Source organism: Amborella trichopoda, chromosome 9 (assembly GCF_054954075.1).
Source record: "Amborella trichopoda isolate Santa Cruz 75 chromosome 9, AtrichopodaSantaCruz75HAP2 v2.0, whole genome shotgun sequence".
Lineage (NCBI taxonomy): Eukaryota > Viridiplantae > Streptophyta > Magnoliopsida > Amborellales > Amborellaceae > Amborella > Amborella trichopoda.
Genome location: NC_142344.1, coordinates 19,495,150 through 19,520,500, shown reverse-complemented (window position 1 = coordinate 19,520,500; position 25,351 = coordinate 19,495,150). Strand labels below are relative to the sequence as shown.

The window sequence follows — 25,351 nt, the reverse complement described above, 5'->3', positions numbered from 1 at the left end:
GTTGCATGTCAATGAAGATGTTTAACAATAGACAATCTGCAAAAGAGAGGTAAAACTCTTCCAAATATTTGATTGATGTGCAAAAATGATGAAGAATCTTGCTCTCATCTTTTCTTTCACTGTCCTTTTCCTCTAGCTTATGGCTATGTGCCTTCTCTTTATTGAGTTTTTCCCTCATGATACCTTTGAATCTCATCAACATTATTAATCATCTTTCTGCCATTGGATTATTAATCATCTTTCTGCCATTGGATTGGAAAATTTTCAGAAGTGCAATCTTATAGCAGACTTGGTTAGAACGTAATAGGAGAACTTTTGATGGGGTGTCTCAGAGTATTGAAAGGGTGAAAGATCTCATTTTACAATCTCTTTGAAATTGGCTTTCCTCGACGCCTGAAGTACGGGGTGCTCTTCGGCTTGATATTTATATGAATTTGAAATGTTTGGCTCATTCTTTTTCTCGCTCTAGCCGCCCCCTTAGAACTTGGATTGCACCTCTAGAAGATTGCCTCAAACTCAATTTTGATGGTAGCTCATTAGGAAATCTAGGGCCTGCATGCATTGGTGGGCTTCTTCGCAATAATTTTGGTTTGGTTCTTTTTTCTTATTCGGGTCCTTGTGGGTCTACAACAGTCAATCATGTTGATTGGCTGCTCTCCTTCAAGGCCTTCATATTATCATCAACATGGGTTTCATTGGTGATACTATAATTGAAGGGGATTCCCTGAATGTTATTAAGTGGTGTAGAAAAGAGCAAAGGATCCCCTGGTCCTTTTTTACTCTTTGGTTAAAAATTCAAGACCTATGTGCTTGGCCTAATTTGAGGATAAGCTTCGGCCAAACCATGTGCGAAGCCAAAGAAGATGCTGATGAGCTTGCTAAACATGGTGTTTCTCTTCCCCTTTTGCAAGTTTCTAACGATTTGATCCAATCTCTGTAATCTCATGCCCTTGAAGCATTGTTTTAATAGAAGTTCATAACATTAGTCAAAAAAAAAAAAAAGAGCATATCTTCTACATATGACAAGATAACTAGTGCATTACGTGGCAATCAAGATTATCACACACTTTTCTCACTCATTTAGCATGCAATGAATACATCCATATACTTTAAGGGGTGGTTTGGATATTTGGAAATACATTTTCAAAACTAGTTTTTAGAAATGGCACATTTCTGACATGGATCGAAATTTTGAGACTAGAAAGCATTTTCAGCCGCAATTATTTTCCTCATTTCAAGCCAAGAGTAAAAAAAACATGTATCATTATTTTTACCCTCCGAAATTGATTTCTAGCTATATTTCCTGGTTATGGAGACGTCCACCTTATAAAATACATTTAATTCCATAAAGATACCCCCACGAATTAGAGAGAAACTATATCAAATTTTATATTGTAGATAGAGAAAGTTTCTTGAAATTTTAGAGAGAAACTATTTATGATTTTAGACCAAGAAACTATTAAAAATTTGTAGAGAGAGAAATTATCTCAAAGTTTTTAATGGAAAGAAACTATTTCAAATTTTAAGTTTTAGAGAGAGAAAATATCTCAAATTTTAGAGGGAGAAACTATAAAAAATTTAGAAAGAGAAATTATCTAAATTTTTGAGAGAGAGAAACTAAATAAAATTTTAGAAAGAGAAACTATCTCAAATTTTTTTGAGGAAGAAAGTATCTCAAATTTTAAGGCCTATAATGAGAAAGTATCTGAAAATTTTTAGAGAGAGAAACTATCTCAAAATTTTTAGAGAGAGAAACTACCTCAAATTTTAAGTCTTAGAGAGAGAAATTAGATCAATTTTTAGAGAGATACTATATCAAAATATTTAAAGTGTGGAATTATCTCAAATTTTAAGTTTTAGAGAGAGAAAATATCTTAAAATTTTAGAGAGAAACTATTTCAAATTTTAAGTTTTAGAGGGAGCAAGTACCTGGAAATTTTTAGAGATAGAAAATATCTCAAAATTTTTAGAGAAAAACTATATCAAAAATTTTAAAGAGAGAAACTATCTCAACTTTCAAGTTTTAAAGAGAGAAATACTTGAAAATTTTTAGAGAGAGAACCTGTCTCTAAATTTTAGAGAGAGAAATTATATCAAATTTAAGTTTTATAGAGAAAGCATCTTAAAATTTTTAGAGAGAGAAAGTATCTCAAAATTTTTAAAGAGAGAAACTGTCTCATATTTTAAGTTTTAGACAGAAAAGTTTCTTAAAATGTTAGAGAGATAAATTATATCAAATTTTAGAGAGAGAAAGTACTTAAAATTTTTAGAGAGAGAAACTATCTCAAAAATTTTAGAGAGAGAAAGTACTTAGAATTTTTTAGAGAGAGAAACTACTTAAAATTTTTTGAGAGAAAAACTATCTCAAAATTTTTAGAGAGAGAGACTATCTCAAATTTAAGTTTTAGGGAGAGAAAATATCTTAAAATTTTAGATAGAGAAACAATATCAAATTTTAGACAGAGAAACTATTTGAAAATTTTTAGAAAAAACTATCTCAAATATTTAGAGAAATAACCTGTCTCAAATTTAATAAAAAAATAACATTCTAATCAATAATAGAATAAAAATATTTAATGAAAACAATTAAGAAAACAAACATGTAAATATTATGCATCTATGTAGCATCCGAACAGCCGAAATCTATTTTACAGAAAATATTTTTCTCAAAAAAGAAATAGATTTTTTCATATAATCTTTTTCCATGGATCCGACCGCTCCTTGAAGTAAGTCTTTGTGCTTTTGTCCGCCTTATGTTTTCATTCTACCATGTGCCTCACAATGCCCATGGGGTTGACTTGGATTGCAAAAGGAGAATGTTTGGTGTGGTTTTCTTTTCATTTGATGCTAGTCGTTGTTCTTGTATCTTTGGGATGCTACCTTCTGTGATCTTGTTTACTTCGTTGCAATTCAATGGTATCACTTTTGAAAAGGAAATTTTGTTCAATGGAACTACAGGCCTCGTGCTTATACTTTTTGAACAGAGTAATAGTTTATAGCTCTTCTGCGAATATGTGACAAATTATTGGGCAAACAATAGCACAATTCAATAGAATACACGAAACCATATCCATAATTGCCACGACCATTAAAAGATATGAGTGTGTGTGTTGGAGAGAGATAGAGAGAGAAAATTTCTATTTGGTTTAAGTTCTTTGGCTAAGTGCAGTGTACATATTTGGGAGAAAGGCATCGACTATCTACTTATGAGATTTAAACACCTATTCCACTTCATAATTGTTAAAGGATTCAAAATATTGTACCCCGACAAGAGTCAAGAAAACATATTGTGATCCATTTTAAGTTGGTGGATTAGGAAATTAATGTCTTGGTTTACCATTACAAGTTTTGAGACATTTTCAATGAAGTTAACATAATAATAATAATAATATCTAGAGACATTCCCAAGATAGAATGAAGATAAAGTATTTCATCATATTATTAAGAAATAATATTGATCCTTTGGTTCTGGTGATATATCAAACTATGAAACAAAGTTAATAATAATATTAATGTCAACTTTGGCATGCAATTAGAGATTAGAAATTTCATAATTATATGTCTATCTATTATATACTAAGTAAGAGCACCACCCTCTTTATTTTTGGGCCACGTGTCGCACTATATTAATAATTCTCTTTTCTCACATCTCTCTCATGCCTATGCATGCATCTCATGTCCATCCCTTTTGTTTCTCATCCAATTATCTCCCTTCCTCTCCCTATTCACGTAACTCCTCTCTGCCTCTCACGCCTCTCTCTCTCTTCTCTCTCTCTCTCTCTCCAAATGTTAAACTCTTGCATTAATTATCATGCATATGCTTGTCATCTCATGCCCATCCATTTTTTCTCTCATCCTATTCTCTTCCTTATTTTTGTTAGGTTTGGTGATAGCTAAATCACTATACCCATATTTTCTTCTAAAGATTAATGGTATTTTGGGAAAGAGAAAATAAATTTTCTTGGGAAGCAAGAAAGTGATATCTTTATAAGAGAGTGAAGGACGACATAATACCCATCCTTTGGGCGTCACCCTTTAGGGAGGTATGGGAATGGATCTCCAATATGGAGATAGGTCTCTAAGAGAGAGAGACATGACCTCTAAGAGGGAAGTGGTATTTTCATGAGTTTTACGTTGATTAACTTTCACTTTTAGAGAGAGAAAGTCTCTCGATTGCTCTCAAGGTTATTTTTCCAATAGCAGTATTACAGCAGAAAAAATGATGTTGATCGACGGTGTTGCTTGGTCGGGAGAGCGGGTTTAGAAGGGAAGATCGGTGATGGTCTTGCATCGATGTTTATAGATAGGTATTATCTATTATAATCCAAAATTGTAATCTTCATTGTGATAGTAGATTTCTAATTACCGAGGCCGTGGATGTAGCTTTACAAGGTGAACCACGTAAATCGTGTGTTGTGGTGGTGTGATTTTTATGTTTTCTTTATTTCTCACACTCGATTTATAGTTGTATTCATCTACTTTACGTTTATCTAATCATGTATACGATCTTGGATGGGATCCCGGTATTTGTGATTTCTGATTTAGCAAGCTAGGGGTTCCCGAGAACCCTACAATTGGTATAAGAGCATAAGGTGTGTACGAAGGGCTAAGGCTTGCATTAAGAAAATTATAAATGGTGGAGTTTGATGGATATATGGTTTGAGGTGGAGAATATAGAGGCAAAGTGCTTATGAAAATTATACAATAGAAGCAAGTGAGAAGAAATCAAGAAATCTATTCAATGAAGGCTGCCAAGGAAATTGTTGGATATAGTAATAGCCAAATCACTATACCCATATTTTCTTCTAAATATTAAAGGTATTATAAAAAATAGAAAATGAATTTTCTTGGGAAGCAAGAAAATAATATTTTTATAAGAGAGAGAAGGAGGATATAATACCCATCTTTTGAGGGTCACCCCTTCGGGGGTTATGGGAATGGATTTCCACTATGAAGATGGGTCTCTAAGAGAGAGAGAGACATGACTTCTAAGAGAGAGGCAGTATTCTCATGAGTTTTGGGTTGATTAACTTTCACTTTTAGAGAGAGAAAGTCTCTCGATTTCTCTCAAGGTTATCTTTCTAGTAACAGTATTGCAGTGGAAAAGATGATGTTGATCGGCGGTGTTGCTCGATTGGGAGAGCAGGTTTAAAATGAAAGATCGGTGATGGTCTTTTACCGATGTTTAGAGATAGGTATTATCTATTGTAATATAAAACTGTAATCTTCATTGTAATAGTGGATTTCTAGTTACTGAGGCCGTGAATGTAGCCTTGCAGGGTGAACCACATAAATCATGTGTTGTGGTGGTGTGATTTTTATGTTTTCTTTATTTCTCGCATTCGATTTATAGTTGTATTTATCTACTTTGCATTTAGCCAATCATATACATGATCTTGGGTGGGATCCCGATATTTGTGATTCCCGGTTCTGCAAGCTAGGGGTTCCCGAGAACCCTATACCTTTCCCCATTCACGTAACTCCTCTACCTTTCATGCCTCTCTCTCTCTCTTCCCCTAAATGTTAATAATTAATTGGCATTAATTATAGAAGATAACTTATCTACCCCCACGTCTCTCTCTCCCCTCACATTAATCTCACAAATTAATTATAGAAAATGACACATGTCCTTTCTTTTCTTATCTATCTTCTCTCTCTTCCCATTCATGTAACTCCTCTCTATCCTCTTCTCTCTCTCCCCCATTTAATCTCTCATATAGAATATAACTTATATCATTCTCTCTCAAAATAAATACAATCTCTCTCATTGAAAGTTTTTCATAAGTAATTATAGAAGATAATGCATATCTTCTTATAAATTGTTCTAGCTTTTCTCTCTTTATCTTCTTTCTCTTTCTTACCCTGCAAGGTCAATATTTTTAATATGTATTTTATATATTCACACAACTCCTCTCTACCCCCATCTCTCTCTCCCCATATGTTAATCTGTCGCATTAATTGTAGGCAGTAACTCATATCGTTCTTGCTTTCTTAAGATAAATGCAATCTCTCATTAAAAGTTTCCACAAGTAATTATAGAAGATAATGTATATTAGTGAATTAAAAATCTCACTAAAAGTTGCAGACTAAAAGGTGTATGTTCTACTTTTAGTAAAATCTCTCTTTCCTAAAATCTCACCTTTAGATTTAGTATATTTCTCTCTCACCCTATTTCATTTCTCCATTTATCTCAACTTCCTTCTTAAAATCCCTCTCCCATGTTGTCTCTCCCTACGGTATCTATATTTCTCACCGACCTTCTTTCCTAAAATCTCTCTTTCTTTCCAATGGCGTCTCTCTCTTTCTCTCCCTTTCCAATATACTCTCTCTCCTCACTCCCACACTCTCTTTCCTTTCCAATGACACATGTCCCTTTCTCTCTCCTTTCCATCGTATTCTCTCTCCTCTCTCCCACACTCTCCATTTCTATGGGTCAAAATTAGTTTTAGTATTTCTCTCTCTACTCTCTTTCCTAAAATCTCTCACCTTTAGTTTTAGTATATTTCTCTATCACCCTCTTTGATTTCCCTATTTCTCTCTCACATTCTTTCCTGAAATCTATTTTTCTTTCCAACAAACTCTCTCTCCCTCTTACCTAAAATCTCTCTCCCTCTTATTTATATCATATTAAATTTCTCTTTTCTCTCTATACGGTTTTTTGAAAACTCTCTCTCTCTCTCTCTACTGTTACTCTACCTATCTCTCTACGGTTTCTCTCTAAGGTGTTTCACTCTCAAAATAAAGAAGTATATTGTTCGGCTTGAATAATTTTTGGCATTGACAGTGGAGCATCACAACATATTATTTCTAACTTTGATTTAATTTAGTGTTTTTTTTATTCAATGATGATGAACTTCAATAGTATGAACTAGAATAGTTTCTCTATTTATTGTAGGCAAAGAAGCTTTTTGGTTGCTATTTCTGGCTCCTATGAGTTAAAGTTCCAATTGTGTAGGCTCTGACTTTGCTATATTGGAGCAAGTTAATTCCTTCTTAACTTCAATAATTTCTCTATTTCATTGCAGGCAACAAAGCTTTTTAGTTGCTCTCTCTAGCTCATGTGATTTAAATTTAGGAAATCAGTACAATCTTGACACCGGCAAATTTTGAGCTGCATTGAAAGGATAGCTACTGAGTTTTTTTTATGTCATTTGCCATTTAACTTAATAGTATTTTTATTTATTGAATTAATAAATTTTTACATGATTCAAAATGAAGAAGTATATTGTTGGGAATGAATAATTTGTGGCATTGACCTTTTATTTGGAAAAAAGGGCTCATTATATTTATTTTCTTTTTTTTTTGGATAGTATGAATAGTTGAGTAAATGTGGCTAATAATCGACATCAAAATCAATTTTTATCTTTTGCATATTGATATTTTAGCAATTTTAGATCCCTATATACTAGGGTATTAGATTTAGAAAATAAAAATTTAGGATTTTTCTTTGAATTATTATAGAAAAAAATCGAAAGTTTTGTTTTGATTTATTATGATATTTTTATTATTTGCTAATGTGATTTGCAGGGGAAACATCAGGTATGTTGCTATTTTTGTTTCACGTCCCATTTTTGTAAATTCACATGTAATATCTCTTCTCTATTCTTTCCTTCGAGTAGTCATTAAACTTTCTTTCCCACCTATCTCTCTCTCTCTCTCTCTCTCTCTCTCTCTCTCTCACACACACACACACACACACACAAACACACACACACACACACAAACACACACACACACACACACAAAATATCTCATCTCTTTTTAATTTAAAATATCCCTTCCCCTTTTAAAATATATATATCTCTCTATAATTTTTTAATGATTTTCTTTCACCAGGATTTGTCACTTCAAGCCAAGGAAATAAGTTAATCATAGCGATCTTGACACCGGCAAATTTTGAAAAGCATTGAAAGGAAAGGTACTGAGTTTTATTTTATGTCATTTGACATTTAACCTAATAGCACTTTTATTTATTGAATTAATAAATTTTTTTATGTGATTCAATATGAAGATGTAAATCGTTGGGCTTAAATATTTGTGACATTGACCTTTTATTTGGAAAATGGGGCTCATTATGTTTTTTCTTTTTTTTGGGTAGCATGAATAACTGGGTAAATGTGGGTAATAATCGACAGAGAAAGTCAATTTTTCCTTTTGCATGAGACATTTCAGCAATTTTAGATCCCTATACACTAGTGTATTAGATTTAGAATGAAAGTTCAGGATTTTTCTTTGAATTACTACAGTAAAAAATTGAAAGTTTTGGTTCGATTTGTTATGGTATTTCTATAATTTGCTAATGTGATTTACAGGGGGAAACACCAGGTATGTCGCTATTGTTTTTTGATATCCCATTTTTGTAAATTGACATGTAAGTATTAATACTTATTTATTTTATTTGATTCCTCTCATCAAATCATGAATTTGATAGGTTGGCTACATGAAGCTTGGTCCTCCATTATACTCTATTGCAAGTATAGTTATATAATGATAATTACATAAATTAATTGGGTAGTATCACTCATCAATAATAATAAATTATATAATTTATTGTTTTTAATAATTTATTATCAAATAATATCATAATATCATCCGTTAATTATCAATATTCAAATTAATTATTACTTATTTTATTTTGATTGTATAGTGATAAATATATAAAGTTAATGATAAAGAATGAAACTTTTATATTTTTATATTTCATATCAATTAATAGTATTTGTCAAAAATAGTTAACATGAATATAATTAATCATTTTTATTCAATTAAAAACAACTTAATTAATTGAATGATGTCGTTTGAAAATGTTATTTCAAAATAAAAATTTATTCAATTATAACTAAATCAGATCACGAGCAACGCACGTATATAACACTAGTTTCCTTTATACATGACATATCTTCCCCATATCAATAAAAAATGAACAAACGGTCCAAATTGGGTTGGCAGGTCTCCAGTTCAAAAGTTCTAGGGTGACTCAAACACGGGTACCCAAAACTTCTTCAACATTTCAACATGTAATCAAACACAAGCAGCCAGAAATTTAGCATTCCAACAAGTTGTCAAACACAAAGACCCAGAACTTATATAAACCTTCTAGAAGATAATATTTCGCTTTCTAGCAAAGAAGAACTTCTCTTTTCTAGAGAACGTTTATCTTCCAGCAAATAAACACAACCTTAGGAAATAAAACGATCCTTATGACTTGCTACAATTTGTCTAGGGTTCTCAGATAATTTAAAACAAATGTCTCCAAGAAAATCAAATAAATGAGAGAAACAAACATGAAACTCAATTGTTTGCAATTGAATATTGTACTGGCAAGCCAAGTCCAAATTTTTGCGAAGGTTCCTCACATTTGAAGATTTTTCCTACTCTGAAAATAAATCTAGAGCAAATTACATACGAACCATATTTTGGGTGGTCTATTACCATTTGGTATCCAATATGCCCAATAATACAAGCAGCACCCCTACCTATTTTTTTCCTTAAGTTGTCCCCCTATCCGGTAATAGAAACACTGGACATGGGGGCTATTCTTTTCTTGAAAATCTTGGGCACATAGGGTAGCTTTCACACTCATTAGTGAGTCTCTCTCTCTTTCACTCTCTATCTCTCTCTTTCTCTCTCTATTTCTCTCTCTCTCTTTCTCTCTCTCATTATTGCTTCCCTACATTCTCTGGCTAAATTACCTCTTGATTGATCATAATTTGGTCCAAAAATAACGATAAGTTACTAGGAGAAGTCATCAAAGACTCTAGAGAGGACCACTATAATAGAGAAAGAGGCGATATGAGACAATGAGAGGGAATGAACGGCAGGTTCCCAGATGACCCAGATGCCTCTTGAAGCTCCATTGGCCTCAAGTGCTAACCACTGACATGGAAGTCTGCCCCAAACTTGTCGAACAAAGCTGAGTGGAATTTTCTTAAGAGTTGTCGGGGGCCCTTGATGTTCTAGACAGGTAACTTCATTGTAGTGATTAAGCGAGGAGGAGATGCCTCAAGGATCGTCTGGGGGTAGGGTGGGCCACTAAGACTTTGGCCACCGATCGAGCACAAGAAGAGGAGGTAGTGCTTCTATTATAGTTCACCCCAAAGTTGAGGGTGGAGAGTTCCCTCTATCCTTTTTTCTTACTTGGAAGTGGGTCTGGGCAACAGGATGGAAAAACGCCTCTCATCCTTCTTTGGAGCCGTTGAACTTGAAATCCATAATCCTGAGGATGTGGTCGATGTCACCTTGTGCATTATCCATATTGTTGGCAAAGCTGGAACCCACAGAGGGAAGAGTGTTGACAGAGTCAAAAGCAAGAGACGCAGGGGGCAAGAGTTGATTGAGGTGGAAGGCATGATGGCTGGCTTAAGGGAGTTGTGGTTGTCCCAGGAAGCTGGGAAGTTGGGGGGATGGGTTAAGGGTGAGGGAGGAGTGGGTGAAGAGGGGCAAGAGGCTCAGGGTGGAGTGGTAATGGGAGGGTGAGGGGGAGGGGGAGGGAGAGAGCAGAGTAAAGGAGGAGGGGGGAAGGTAAGAGGTAAGGGGGGCCAGCATGAATAGGGTGGATTGAAGGAACATGGCGGGGGGAAGGCAAGAGGTGAGGGGCGAGGCCAGCATGAATAGGGTGGATTGAAGGAACGTGGCTGGGGGGGGGAAGAGAGTGGGAAGCGCAAGGGTTGGAGAAGTGGAAGGACAAGAAGAAGAGGGCATTGTCGAAGGGTTGGTGCGGTAAGGTAGGAAGGGGTGAGAAGAAGGGTGATGGAGCCATTCATGGGGTTCATAAGCAAAAAGGGGATGAGAACGGATAAGTGAGGGGGGAGAATGTAGGAGGAAGGGAGGCACCAGGGAGGGGCTAGGCCGGGGTTTTCAGGTACAAGTGGGAGGCCATCAGGATGGAGAGCATGGGAGGAGCTGAAGAAGGGGGAGGGGCGGAATGAGGGTAGAGGAATGATGAGGATACAAATAGAAATGAGGGGTTTATACTTTGGCAAGGAAGGTCGAGGAGATGTGGGGTTGAGGAGTTGGGGAGGGGCAACGGAGAGAGGTGGCAAGATTAAGTCAACAATAAGGGAGAGACAGAGCTTGGGATGCGAAGAGGAGGAGGGGTGTGGGAGTAAAAGTTACCATCAAGAGATAACCAGAGCTTGGAGGGAATGGATTTGGGGTCGAGGACCTCGATGAGAAATTCGATGAGAAGAGTACATAACACTCAAGGACAATGATATATATTTTGCTGTTTAATAGATATATTTGAGCAACAAGATCCTTGGAATGCTGAGAAAAATAATATGATGTGCAAGAAGACTACGCAATTGCAAGTCCTCAAAAGTAACAAAATGACACATGATGTTCAAAGGAAAATGATCCTCAAGATGCTGCACAGCATCATCATATCCTCAATACCATTGTAGTTATATTAATTCCAACTACACCACACCACCATTGTGAAAAGGAGATTTAATGGCGATTACCTTCATCCTTGAGGCAAATGTTCATAATCAACATTGTACAACAGAGCATTGCCCATAGCCAGTGGTAGCTAGCCAATGGTTCTACTATTAGTTCTCTTATAAATTACTTGTATCTATAGGTAGCCACATCCTCACACATGTTATTATCAAGCATGTCAAAACAAGAACAAGGAATGGCTTGATCATAAGGGGACCGGGATGGATTATGACTGGGGATGACCAGAATATCAGGACCTAAGATTACAACGACATATAGAGCAAGAGATGAGAGATCAATCAGGGACAAGAAAGGAATATTAACAAGGAAAAGAACTGCATATGCAGGGTGACAATGTGGCCAATCATCATCAATACCTCGTGTCAATATAGAAGAAGGAAATCAATGATTGTTAAAAGAATGCTCATGGTTTCAAAACACTTCAAACCACATGAAACGAAAATATATAAAAGGCATTAATATATGTAAACATGCTGATTGTTCACATCCAAACAACATGGTTAATAAGCAACTCCAAATAAATAGAAATATGAGAAAACAATCAAATGAGTTAGGAGGATTACACGGCTATCAACAGGATCAGTTTCTCGAGATACAAGCTGTTGTAGGCTGAGGATAGCATGGGATGCAGCAAGAACGGGGTCAATGGCTTTATGGGGTTTGGCTGCATGGCCACCTTTACCTTGGATTATGGCAACAAAACGACTGGATGCAGCCAAAAGTGGGCCCGGTTTTGACGCTAATGCGCCAGTTCTTAGTTGATTATCAACGTTTAACTCAAAAATGGCTTCTATGTTCTCTACAACACCCTCTTGTATCATATGGTACGTCCCACCACACTCTTCAGCTGGCTTGAAAACAAGCTTCACAATGCCACAAAACATCGCTATAATTAACATGTAATAAAAGGATCTTTTGTTTCACTAACATGTAATAAAAGCTTAGACTTGACAAATTCTCGGTACACAAATTGGAGATCTATTAGTATTACACGAATAAGGGATCAAAGTAAAGTGTCAAGAAACCCAAGTAATGAAAAGACCGACACTTTTTTTAATGCAAAAATATGATACTTCATCAAATAAGAGGAGATTTGCACTGGAAAACAGAAAGACTTTTTCAATCAAATCTTTGGGCGTTTCATTATAAAAGTCTAAATTTACTATCCTTCTCTCTTGTTTAATTATAGGGGACTGTTTGGATATATTTAAACATACATTTGAGATTATTATTTTTGACTGAACATACATTTGAGATATTGTTTGGATTTGTATGATTTGCTTAAGGTTATCATTCTACCTTCCCATAATGGGCTCCATTGTGTATCCAGGAGGTGACGAAATAAAAGTGACGATAGTTCCCTATTCTCACCTAAAACCTTGAGATGGTGTCAGAGAAAGGGGTGAATTGAAACTCCATGTAGTCGGAGCAGCTGAATCATCAACCTTCCAAAATCCATCATCAACCATCCACCAGGAAGATCGAAATCTCTACTTCTCTATCCATTTTATGGAAGTTTGAAACACGTTCACAAGAAGATTGAAATCCTCTACGAGCAAGAAGCAATAACCCCAAATTGTTTCATTTTAAAGAGTCATCCCTAAAAAGAAGAGATTTGGCAGTCCTGATGTGTAAAATTTTGGCAAGAAATGCAAAACCCAAGATTGGCTTTCAAAAGTTACAATCCCTCACTTCTAAGTTCATTCTTTCTCTCTCTAAATATCTTCTTTGTCTATTTGAAACCTTGAAACCTCTAACCAGAATTTCTCTTTATTCATTTTTGTACAAACCGCTAGAATTCTTGCCATCTTTGTGTTATCTGTCATAGTATCATCAAATGTGGCTGCCCTCCTATCCAATTGGACAACTCAAACTATTTTTCTATGACAAAACCAGCTTTACCGAGTTACACACAGCCAAGATATTGTTGGATTTCTTGATGGGGTTAGGGCCTTGTCATCCATCGTATCTCTTCGAAAAACCGACGATTGACCAAACCCATGAAGCACTCTAACTTAATCTAGAATATGAAACATGTCGCTGATCACTCAACTGCTCAAGGCATTTGGGTTGCTTTAGAAAACTATTTGCTGAAATATCAAAGGCCAGAGAAACGCAACCAGATATGGACTTACAAAACTATAAGTATGGGTCTTCATCTATTTCTTAAGGCCATTTGTGATGATCTAGCTATCGCATAGAAGGTTGTAACCAATAGCGACAAATTGATTGTTAGTTCACTTACCTAACAACATCCTTATCCTTTCTTTGAATATTTGATCCCTATCTTTCGTAATTACGAGAGGTATTTGCCAACTTTCCAAAATTAGAAAATGATATATTTCCACTTGCACTGCCTTCATAGTAAGAGCTTCAAGATCAACTTCTTAAATACGGAATGTTCCTGAAAATACAGAATGTTCTTGCAATTCCCAAAATTAAAAGGAATTTAATATTTGTATGTGGACTTACATCTGGCGTTAAATGCAAATTCGAATTCTTTCCAAATCTTTATGTTGTTAAGGATCAAGATATGGGAAGCTGATTGCTCAATGGGTGTAGAAAAAAGGCTTTAAGTTTTGGAGGATTAGCATGTTTTTACTCTTACAATGGCCACCCAATGTAATCTCTCAACTAAGTCTTCCATGGAATTTTGCCACCGATAACTTGGAATCCTTGCTTGAAGGTACAAGAACTTGGAAAATAAGGGCCCAATTTCATTTAGTACTACTTGGTTTACTTCATCATGTACTAGTTGTCAATTGGGCAAGCTTGCACAACTGCCCTTCTTTTGTGATGGGCATGATGAAAATATTACACATGATGCTTTTGACTTAATACATTCTCATGTTTTGGGACATTACATTGTGCTTCTATGTATGGGTATCATTTTTATGTCTCTTTTACTGATGACTATAGTAGATATAATTGGACCTTCTTTATTCGGCAAAAGTCCAAAGTTTTGGATTGTTTTAAAATATTTCAGCCCATGGTTGGAGATTACTTTAGGAAACACATTAAAGTTTTTAGATCTGACCATAGGGAAGAATATATGTTACATGACTTTTTGTCACCAGTTTCTGAATTATAATAGAATTCAGCATCAATTTTCATGGACATATTGTGGTTGAACGAAAAAATCGATACATTGTGGAGACTGCATTACCTATGATGTTTGATGCTCATATCTCTTCTTTCTTGTTGGGAGAGCCTTTCATAACAGCAGACTACCTTATTACTCACCATCCTTCACCAATACTTTCAAGAACCACTCCCTTATTATAAACTTTATGGAAACACTGTTGACTACTCTCGATTTATGCATTTGGTTGCACGCGTTTTGTGCATATCGATTCTTGCAATAAATTTTTATCCAAAGAATAGGAAGGAGTACTCAGTTGTTACAGTCATGACCATGAGGCTGATAGATGCTATATTCCCGCAACAAAGTTGAGTGATTACTTCTCACTATGTTACCTTTGGTGAGGCTAACCCATACTACTCTTCTTATAATATTCACATGATCGATTTCGAAGTATAGATTTGTCTGTGCAAGGGGGAGAACATGTAAAGATAAGTGCATGACCTCTTCAACTTCTTATGATTACAAGGATTGCAACCATTGTGTAATGAGGCAAGTGCATCTCCAATTGAGAGGTTTGATTTGGACGCCTTGACAGTCTCTCCCAGTGCAAGCCATGCACCAAGAAAGTGATCTCCTCGTTCTACTCCTATTTGATTTAAATATCAAAACAGACACATAGGTAGTCAATATCTTAGACAACATTGTATTATCTCCTCACATCTCCCCATCCTAGGAGATTAGACTATTCTTGAAATCCAAGCTCACGTTATTCAATGGATTAATATGCCTCCCTTGCTAATTTCTTGAATCAGCAGGGAATTTTAAGGACAAAGTAAAATAAACAACATCATACAAATAATCAATTAAAGATTAGCAATGGAAAAAAGTCATGCGGGAAGGAATTGGTGCTTTATATCGAAGTCAAACATGGTAGCTTTGTTGCTAACAAACTCCCTCAAAATATATGAACCTAGGAAAGCATTATAAGGATTGAAACAAGCTCCAAGTATGGTTTGGCAGATTCTTACAAGTCTTCAAAATGGAGGGGTTCGTTTAAAATTATGCAAATAACTCTCTTTCATCAACAAAGGGAGCTTAGGTATAACCCGCATACTCTTGTACATAGATGACAAGATCATTACTGGAAGCAACAAGTTGGATATTGAGTCACTGATTTACCCAAAAAAAAATGTTGGATATTGAGAATCTAAAAGCAAATTTGCATACATCCTTTGGATTAAAGGACCTTGGAAGGTCAAAACATTTCTTTGGCAAAGTACGTAGATTCTAAATAGGTTTGATTCTAGTTCAACAAAATATGCAATGGAATTACTTGAGAAATTCAGCATGTTGGACTGAAACCATTAGGAACCCCAGCCCAAGTGAATCTAAAATTACTAGTCAATGAAGGGGGGTTGTTTCCAAACACTACTCAAGGCTGAAAAGAGAATATTACTAGTCAAGGCTGAAAAGAGAATATTGAGGTATGTTACTGGAACACTAAACTTTGATCTTGTGTGTCCCACAAGGTGGCCTAAAACTAACACATTTCCCTGATGTCGACTAGCATGTTGTCCTAATGATAGAATATCAAATGCCGCCTTTGGATATTCTTACAAAGAATCTTGTATCATGGAGCAGCAAAAAGTAGAGAAGTGTAGACAAATTAAGCACTGGAACATGGTATAGATATGCCCCTTGCAGCTTCTTGAAGTTACATCCTTATCCAATCTATTATAAAAAATGTGCTTTCACCTGAAGATGCCAACAAAGATGGTGCACTGCTGGCATAACCAAAGTGTTATCAAGATCTCAAAAATCTCATACAGCATGGGAAGACCAAACATCTGGATCTGGGTGTGGATCACCACTATAAAAAAGATATGCTTCGTGATGATGAAACTATATATAGACCTCCAATTAAGTGGCAGATTATGACCAAGGCTATCCCCTGAAAGAAATCCTCTCATAACAAAGACAAGATTCCCATGTTACCATGTCACCATGTCAGCTTGACAGGGAGGGTTAGGATTACTTAACATACCTTTGATGTAAGTATATAAGTTATTATTTTTGGCATTGATGATTTGTTCAAGGGTGTCCTTGTATATTCAAAAAATGGGCTCCTTTACGTATCCAAAATGTGGGAAATGAAAGTGACAAGAGTTTACCATTCGTCCTCAAAACCTTGTGAGGGTCCTAATAACGTTTCCTGTGTGTTCACTAATCTTATCATGAGTATTGGAAAGATATAGATGTTCCATTCATTTATTACATCATGCATAAACAGGGTTAGCACACTAACCCCTTCGTATTCTATAGAAGATTATAGCGAAAGGCACACGACATATGATGTCCTAATCCCATTAAGAAACAACAGGAGAAATACCTGTAAGTTTCTAATTTTAAGTTTTGGGATTCATAAAAGAATCGAACAGAAAAGATACTAGTCTAACAACCTTTTTTGGCAAAAAAACCAAGTCTTGTATGGGCAATTGAAAAATAGTAATCAAACAATGTTGATTTGATTAACTTGTTCAAGATCAAATATAAGAAGAGGATTTTAACCTTTAATCGATCCTTTGCCTTATGAAGTAGTTTAGCTGCCTCAAGAACCATAGTTACATGAGCATCATGACCACATGCATGCATTTTTCCTTCCAATCTTCTCTTATACTCCCAGTCCACCAGCTCCTGACCATAACAATCAAAACCTAATCAGAAATCACAGCAGAAATGATTAAAACCTAAACATAAGGGGAAAAAAGAAAAAAGGTTTTTAAATATTACAGTAGGTTATAAAAGATAACTATTCAACAGGGTGCAGCTACATTGGTTTATTGAGAAACAGTATATGGTACTAAATCACAAAGGAAGCTATCAGTGAATTTATAGGAACCTGGTAAATTGAAAGAAAGAAGCCCAAACCTTAAAAAGTCAAAAAACTCCACCTCTTTGATCATAAACTATGTAAACTTTTAATTGTTAGTATTAGAGCAGATAAAAAATGCCATGGGTTTTATTTATTCATCTATTTATTTAAAAACTTTGGTGGTAAGCTGGGTTAGGCAGGAAACTTACCATTTCATCAATGGATATGAATCCGATTCTTTTTTTATCTTCTGTAATTATAAACCTAGGAATTCTAAAGAATGCTACACTCAAGTCCTCTCTAGAGTGGAGAAAACTCAACCCAAAGCCTCCATGTTTGTCAAAAAGCATTGGACAGAAACACTTTTCAAGAATAGTCAGCACTAATGATTACCCTTTATTTTGGAAAATTGACAGACAATTCTCTTTTCCAAAAATACCAAATCTTAATTTCTCAAGTGGACAAACGATTTACTGTTTTTACTAAAAGATCAGGGAAAAATAGCAAATGTAATTAATCAGCCTCCTAAAGATCATGGCCTAAGCTTTTCCAATGACAAATTACTTTGCCTATACGACAAAAAATCAGAAGAATCATCATAGGGATTTAATAATTTGATAATAAAAAAAGCCATTCTAGTTTTACTATCACTTACCACAACAAAATCACAGCACAACGTCAAGTTATACATACAAACCCCACAAATTCATTTTTCTTTTTGTAAAACGATGGGTAAAAAGCCCGAAACAAATAGTTTTACAACATAAATCCTTCAAAAATTCAGTTTATTATTCATATAAAGTATTTCTTGTCCAGAAAGTGATGGAGAGCACTTCGCTCAGAGGATTGCTCTCTCTCTCTCTTACTATTTCATTCATACACAAGAGTGTGTTATGATGTATACGAGAAAGAGGGCACCTGGATAGGAAGAGCATCCATGTCAGCTCTAAGTGCTAAACTGGGACGCCCCCCTGACCCAATAGTGGCAACTATCCCTGTCTTAGCATAAGGCCACGAATATTCGATTCCCATATCATCAAGCTCTTCTCTGATAAATTTACTGGTTTCGTACTTATTGAAGGCAAGCTCAGGGTTCATATGTATATGTCTCCTTATCCTCTTAATCCATTCAAACAACTCGTGTTCTCTAGCCCAATTCAGGAATCCCTGGTAATCAATGGCTGCTTCATTAGAAACTGAAAGGTGGGGAGTTGCAGAGCATAACGGGTAGGAAGAAGAGAGAAGGAACCAGAGAAACAAGAACAGGGGTGCGTTTAGGAACTCCATAGACCAATCAACACACTCTCACTCTCTCGTGTTCAGTCTCTCTCAGACATCAGATATCAAACCATGTGTGTTTCTCTCCATTAATTTTCTCAGAATTGTATTTTTTTTTTTTTTTTTTTAAGGTTTCATCTCCATCTCCGTCTCCATTTTAGTTTTATCTTTTGAACGTGACACATTGCATTCAATTTTTAAATCGTGCACAATTACGTCTTCAAAATGACCGCCAACGAGGTGGATGGAGCACCCCCATTGCTCACAAACTCAGGCTGGTCAAACTCGAATCACGCACTGCCTGAATTTGGTTTTGGCCGGATTTGGTGGTCCGGCAAGATACTTTCAAAAAGAAAATTCAAGAATGGCTTTATTCCGCCAAAACCTCTCTAACTTGGATATTCCAGTTAAACCAAACGGCACCCTTGGTGTTGTTCATGAATAAGTGACATCATGAACGCCGTTTAAAATAAATGTGACCAACTTGTCGGCTAAAAACCATCAATAGCAAAGGTTTTGCCCGTTTTTGTTGCAACTATCAATAAAATCTTGAATATTATTACATCACATTGACCCTTAAGCATTGCTTATCTTGTGTTTTTTTTTTAAAAAAAAAAAAAATTACGATCTTTTCATTGAGATGATAAAGGGAAGTATAAGGATTAAAGAAAAAATAAACAGAAGGAGAGAAAAAGAATTGGAAAAAAAGACAAGAAGACAAAAAGGGAGAAAAGCACTACGAGGAGGTGGCAAACTTAGCAAGAAGATCAGCATCTAAGTTGAAATCTTAACAAATGTCTTCTCAACCAATCAACAACAGGAGAATCTCATCCATAATGGAATTCAGCCTCCAAGGTGTGAGTCCAGCTGCAAACACCATTTGATTGCATTAGAAGAATCTTCCCCAATAATCACCTTATGAAAAGTGGGAGATAATCTCATATATTGTTTTAAAAAGCAGACTGCTCAATGCTTAGGCGGTGTAGAAAGCCTGGGTGTATCGCCTAGGCTTAGGTGGCTAAATTAGGCAAGCTATCCCTAGGAGCCCACCTAGGCTCTAGGGAACCCTTCTAGGCAGGTACCCAACACCCAGCCCTGGGCACCGCCCACAGGGGCGAAAATGCCCATCATGGAACGCATTTTTTGGTCTTTGTTTTTCTTTTAACGTAAATAGGGAAAAATCGTGGGTTTTAGCTTTATTTGAAATATAAACCCCATTAAAGCCTATTTTAGAAGGGGGAAAAAACCCAAAAGAACTAAATTTTGGTGATTTTCATAAGATCGAAAGATTTCTCAAAGTTACGAGAAATTAAACTAAGCATCACACATTGATATTAGATTAAGTTTTGGATGTCTTGTAAATCTACTATAGGGTTTTTTAGAATATTTTGAGTTATGAAAAACATCTTAGAGGTGAAAGTTTGGAGATCTAGCAATCAAAGTTAGTGAAAAAAAAATTTTGATTGCGTGTATTATTATGAGACGTTTGATCTAATCAAAATGGTGATCTGAGTTGGAAATATGGCTCCAATTGAAATCCTTTAGATAAAACTTGCATAAGACGCAAGTTTTGTGAAAAGCATACAAAATGGACATAAATCGGCTCAAGAAACATCTTGTGTACTGTATAGTTGATGTGTCCTAAGTCCTTAACTCTTATGTGTTATACAGTTATACTTATATTGTTAGACTATAAAAATATTTTTCTTTCTACTGGGCCGCCCATGTTCTGGACGCTCGCCTAGGTGCTGGGTAGCCTGGACCTACCCAATCGCCTAGGCCCACCTAGTGTTTTATAAAACATTGATCTTAAAACCCCCATCTTCAAAGCCCAAAGCTCAGCCTCATTGATTTCACACTCATGCATCCTACCATGGTAGGACCATAATGTCCCTCCACTGTGATCTCTCAACAGACCCCCATAGCTAGAAATCAACAAGTCTCCTCGAACACTGCCATCGAAATTTAGCTTGAACCATCCTATTGGCAGTTTCACCCACACACAATTCTCTACGGAAGTCACTCCTTAAAGAACAACTCTTAAGACTTGCTTATCTTCACTCATAAATCCCATGCTTTTGGTATTTTGGTTTGAAAAATACTTGGGTGGTGCTTGTAACCACCACCACAATACCACAATAAGTGTGCTACTTTCTTGTAGCCCTATAATAAGGGGCCTCCTACCCATACTTGCTTGACACTTAAACACACTTTTGAGCCTCTCAACACCACAACAAGTGTGCTACTTCCTTGTAACCCTTATAATAAGGCCCCTCCTACCAATACTAGCTTGACACTTAAACACACTTTTGAGCCTCTCAACAACACACCTTTCTCTGCAATGACAAGGAGCAAAACTAGTAGGCTAATTCCTCTTTATCTCTCTACTCATTTTTCTCACTTTCTCTCTCTAAAACATCAAGACTATGGTGTCTATTGTGTGGGTTCCAACCTCGGGTGCATAAAGCTTTGGAATATCAAAAGAAACATCTTTGTTTTTTTGTATCCTAAGAACGAATTGTCCTTCTTATGTACACCAAATACAATATCGGAGGGGGCAAATATTATTTTGAGATAGCGCTCCTATGTACCAAAAAATAAAAATAGATCAAACTTTGAATTTCTTAATTTGAAATTATATTTGTTTTTGCCCCTATTTTATGTTGAAAGGTGATGCCAAATCACCACCCCATGTGGTATTTCTCACTATGGTGAGGCGTATTTTTGTTACTAAAAGGAAGCCTTTTTGTGGAGGCTCATAAAAGGTTTTTCTAGAGAGAGAAACATGGAAAAAAAAAAAAGGGTGAACTCTTTTGTAGAGGAAAGGGAGCTTGTAGAGAAGATTGGGAGTTTTACAACAAAACCCTAGCACCACCATTTAGGGCTCATCTTCGGCCATTTTGTCGGCAGTTCTTCGCGGCATCTGTGAATCAAAAAAAAGAGTCGACTATAGGTAGTTTTATGGTAGGAAGTTTCTTCTTTGAGCATTCATTGAGATTGTATGAGGTAACTCTATATAACCCCAATCTTGTAAGTTTTCCTCTCGATAGTGAATATACCTTTGCCATCTTGTCCGTGGACGTAGACCATTTTGGGTGAACCACGTATATGCACGTGTCCCTCTCTATTTTCATTTGTGTTGTGCTTTGAAGATTTCCCATATTGTTTGTTTTATTGTTCTTATTTTTTTTCCAATTATATTGCATTTGTTACTGCATCTTGGGCATATTATTTGAGTGTTGAAATCATTGTAGTGGAGTGCTTGCCACATTTAGTGAGATTTGAGATATCCCGTTTTGCTCAAAATGGGTGATTGGGTTATCCCTATTTTACAACAAGTGGTATTAAAGCTCAAGGAATTCATGTAGTATTTTTGAGAAAATGGCATCATACAAGTTTGAGGTGGAGAAGTTTAATGGGAAAGATAAATTTGAAATTTTGAAATTAAAAATATAAGATTTATTGGTACATCAAGGGCAACACAAAGTATTACTTAGAAATGATAAGAAGCCGGTAAATATGACCAATGATGATTGGGACGAACTCGATATGAAGGCACTGGCCACAATTCGCTTGTGTTTAGTGAAATGGATTTTGTTTAATATTGTTGGTGAAAAAACGACAAAAGATTTTGTGGGAAAAATTTAGAAGTCTGTATCAAACAAAATCTCTCACAAACCGAATTTTCTTAAAGAGAAAATTGTATACCTTGAAAATGAAAAAACGTGCAAATGTGTCACAGCACTTGAATGAGTTTAATAACCTCATTTGTCAACTTGAGAGTATTGGTGTGAGAATGGACGATGAACATAAGGCGGTCACCTTACTTTGTTAATTGTCGGAATCCTATGGTAACCTTGTTACGACATTGAGTTGTAGTAAAGATGATTCTCTTGATTTGAGTTCGGTGTGTAGTGCCCTACTTGCTGATGAATTTCGAAAGAAAGCATCTTTCAAACGTTCGGTAGAATCGAATATGGAAGCTCTTGTGGCAAGAAGTCGATCAAATGAACGGGGTGATTCATCGAGGAATCATTCAAGAAGTAATTCAAGATTTCAATCAAAATCTAAATGGCCCAATAACAAAAATATGTGTTGGAATTGTGGAAAGCTTGGTCATATAAATAATAATTGTTTTAAAAGAAATGGAATGAATTCTTCCAAAGCTCCTAATGCGGGAGGTGAAAAGCCAAGTGAATCCAAGAATGAAATAAATCAAATTGAAGAGTCTACATTCTGGTTCATTGAAAATGAAGTATTGATGGTGGAATATAATTCAATATTTTATCAAAATTGGATACTTGATAGTAGAGTTACAGATCACATGTGCCCCCATAGATTATGGTTTGACTGATATGAGTCATGTGAAGGAGGATCGGTATCGATGGGAAATATTTCCACTAGCAAGGTGGTTGGAATGGGTTTGGTTCACCTAAGGACATTTGATGAGACTATTCAGGCAATTACGGATGTTAGGCATGTGCAGGAACAAAAAAAAACTTGATTTCTCTCTCTTCTCTAGATTCGGAAGGTTATAAGTTCACCGGTTAATGTGGAGTAATCAAAGTATCAAAAGGGGCTCTAATTGTGATGAAAGTGGAAGCTTGTACAAGTTACTGTGAAGTACAATAATAAATGATGAATGAATTCTGTGGTTGAAGGTGAAGAAGTTTCATTTCGCCTATGACATAGAAGATTGAAGCATATGAGTGATAAGGGTATGGAGGTCTTTATAAAAAAGAATTTTATTCCTACACTTAAAATTTATAGATCCAAATTTTGTGAGCATTGTGTCTATGGGAAACAACATAAATAACCTTTCAAGGTCGAGAACCATACAAGTAAGTGCAAACTTGATTACATTCACTCGGGTGTATGGGACCCTTCACCAACTACATCTTATGGAGGTGCATTATATTTTGTTTCATTTGTCGATGACTTTTCAAAAAAAATATGGATCAAAATGTTGAAATCCAAAAGTGATGTGTTTTGTGCATTCAAGAATTTTAAAGCCGAAGTTGAAAAATCTACGGGACATCATATCAAAGTTTTTCGTACCGATAATAGTGGAGAATTTGTATCAAAGGAGTTGAAAAATATTTGCAAGGCCGAGGGAATTACTAGGCATTACATAAATGCCTACAATCCTCTACCGAGAAGATGAATCGCACTTTCATGGAGCATGGTAGGTGTATGTTAAGCAATGTCAGCCTAGAACAAGAATTATGGGCAGAAGCCATATCAATGGCTTATTATCTTATCAACCGATCACCTTTGATCTCAATTGGGAAGCAAAACTCCTAATGAGGTATGGTATGGAACTCCGAGTGACTATTCCGATTTAAAAATATTTGGTTGACATGCATATGCACCTATTCCAAATTGCCAAAGGAACAAAATGGATCCAAGGTCAAAGAAGTGTATCTTTGTGAGTTATAGCAAGGGTGTGAAGGGGTACTGGTTATGAGATCCAAGTACTCAAAAAATAATTACTATTTGTGATGTGCATTTTGATGAATCCAAGGTATTGGCAAAAGAGACGATAATAAAAGACAATGGTCAAGAAGTGCAACAAGAGAGCCAAGAATTTCAAGGCAACCCCGAAACACTTCCACCAAGTACAATTATGCCTTATGAGAAAATACCCATTGATCATAGTGAAGAGCATGAAGAACTAGGAAGTCAAGACGAAGAACCACATGGCTATCATGATGAAGTTGTGCCTTTGGCACATAGGCGCTCTACTAGAGAAACTCGTGCACCCGGGTGGCACAAAGATTATGTGGATCCAAATACTTTACATCCTTTGATAAACAAAAATGAATAACTTGTTGGCTATGTGGCCTTTCAAGGCTTTAAAGCCAATAGTCTTACACTCAGTGGAAGTTAGAGAGAGACTGAATCTGGGTGTTTGGCGTACTAGGGCCCAAATTCATATACCCCGAGTATTTGAGGCATTGAGAGTATACGTTTTGAGAGTGTGAACTCTCAGGGAGGTGTGATGGTCACCTCCTAGTCATGCCTATATTGATTACAATGCCTCATAGTTGATGTGATAAGCCAAGGCTTGGAGAAGCCAATCGAGAATAATAGAACCCGAGTATTTAAAAGATTATTCACCCTGTATGGAATGGTCGGCTCATGGGACATGAGCCCGTATCCTGACACGAGACCGTTCCATGGCATGTGCACCTACAATCGTATGAGGAAGTCACTCTTCTATAGTATTATCCGAATTAGAAGAGCTAGTGGACATGTGCTTTGAGAGGACCCATGTATTTGAGTAGGAACATTGCCCACAGGGGTGCACTATTGAACCCTGGTGACGGGAAGCTTCGGCTCAGTAACTTTGATGAGACCAATTATGTGTCTCTGTCTTAGACTATGGAGCATAGGTCTATTGGGTCGGCTTGAGACACCAGTGGAACGTCATTCAGGTTAGCCCAATGGAAGACTCCGACTAGTGTTATAAGTCTAGATATCTCGTTTACCTTTGGCCCTTATTAATCTAAAATTGATGAGAAAATATTTTATATTGATGAAAAATTATATAATAATATTGAAAAATTATTTAGAGAATTTTTGAAATTTTTGGAGATTTTTTCAGTTTTTTTTAAAACAATAAAATATGATTTTTAAATTTGTTTGACATAAAT

The 25,351-nt window shown here is 35.9% G+C and overlaps 1 protein-coding gene across 3 annotated transcripts; it reads right to left on the bottom strand.

The window, feature by feature from the left end:
* Nucleotides 1-11,724: 11,724 nt before the first annotated feature.
* On the bottom strand, nt 11,725-20,731 carry LOC18436368 (IAA-amino acid hydrolase ILR1-like 9). Of its 3 annotated transcripts, none has more exons than XM_088846725.1 (3): nt 18,336-19,256; nt 17,114-17,239; nt 11,725-12,323 (listed from the first exon to the last, which is right to left on the bottom strand). In XM_088846725.1, the coding sequence occupies exons 1-3, from the start codon at nt 18,702-18,704 to the stop codon at nt 11,961-11,963; spliced, it is 858 nt and encodes a 285-aa protein (XP_088702851.1). In that variant the 5' UTR covers nt 18,705-19,256; the 3' UTR covers nt 11,725-11,960. The 3 variants fall into 3 exon arrangements, 1 of the variants encoding a protein (XP_088702851.1); XR_016040739.1 differs by lacking the exons at nt 11,725-12,323; nt 18,336-19,256 and adding exons at nt 19,436-19,562; nt 20,568-20,731 and having other exon boundaries at nt 17,161-17,239; XR_016040740.1 differs by lacking the exons at nt 11,725-12,323; nt 18,336-19,256 and adding exons at nt 19,436-19,562; nt 20,463-20,548 and having other exon boundaries at nt 17,161-17,239.
* Nucleotides 20,732-25,351: the final 4,620 nt, after the last annotated feature.

What these genes read in the sequence shown, in the direction of transcription:
- LOC18436368 (XM_088846725.1), bottom strand. Translation starts at nt 18,704, where the DNA reads ATGGAGTTCCTAAACGCACCCCTGTTCTTGTTTCTCTGGTTCCTTCTC. An exon ending in TGGATGCTCTTCCTATCCAG is followed by an intron (nt 17,240 to 18,335) that starts GTGCCCTCTTTC and finishes TGTTATGGTCAG; the next exon opens with GAGCTGGTGGACTGGGAGTA. An exon ending in AGGCAAAGGATCGATTAAAG is followed by an intron (nt 12,324 to 17,113) that starts GTTAAAATCCTC and finishes GGCATTGTGAAG; the next exon opens with CTTGTTTTCAAGCCAGCTGA.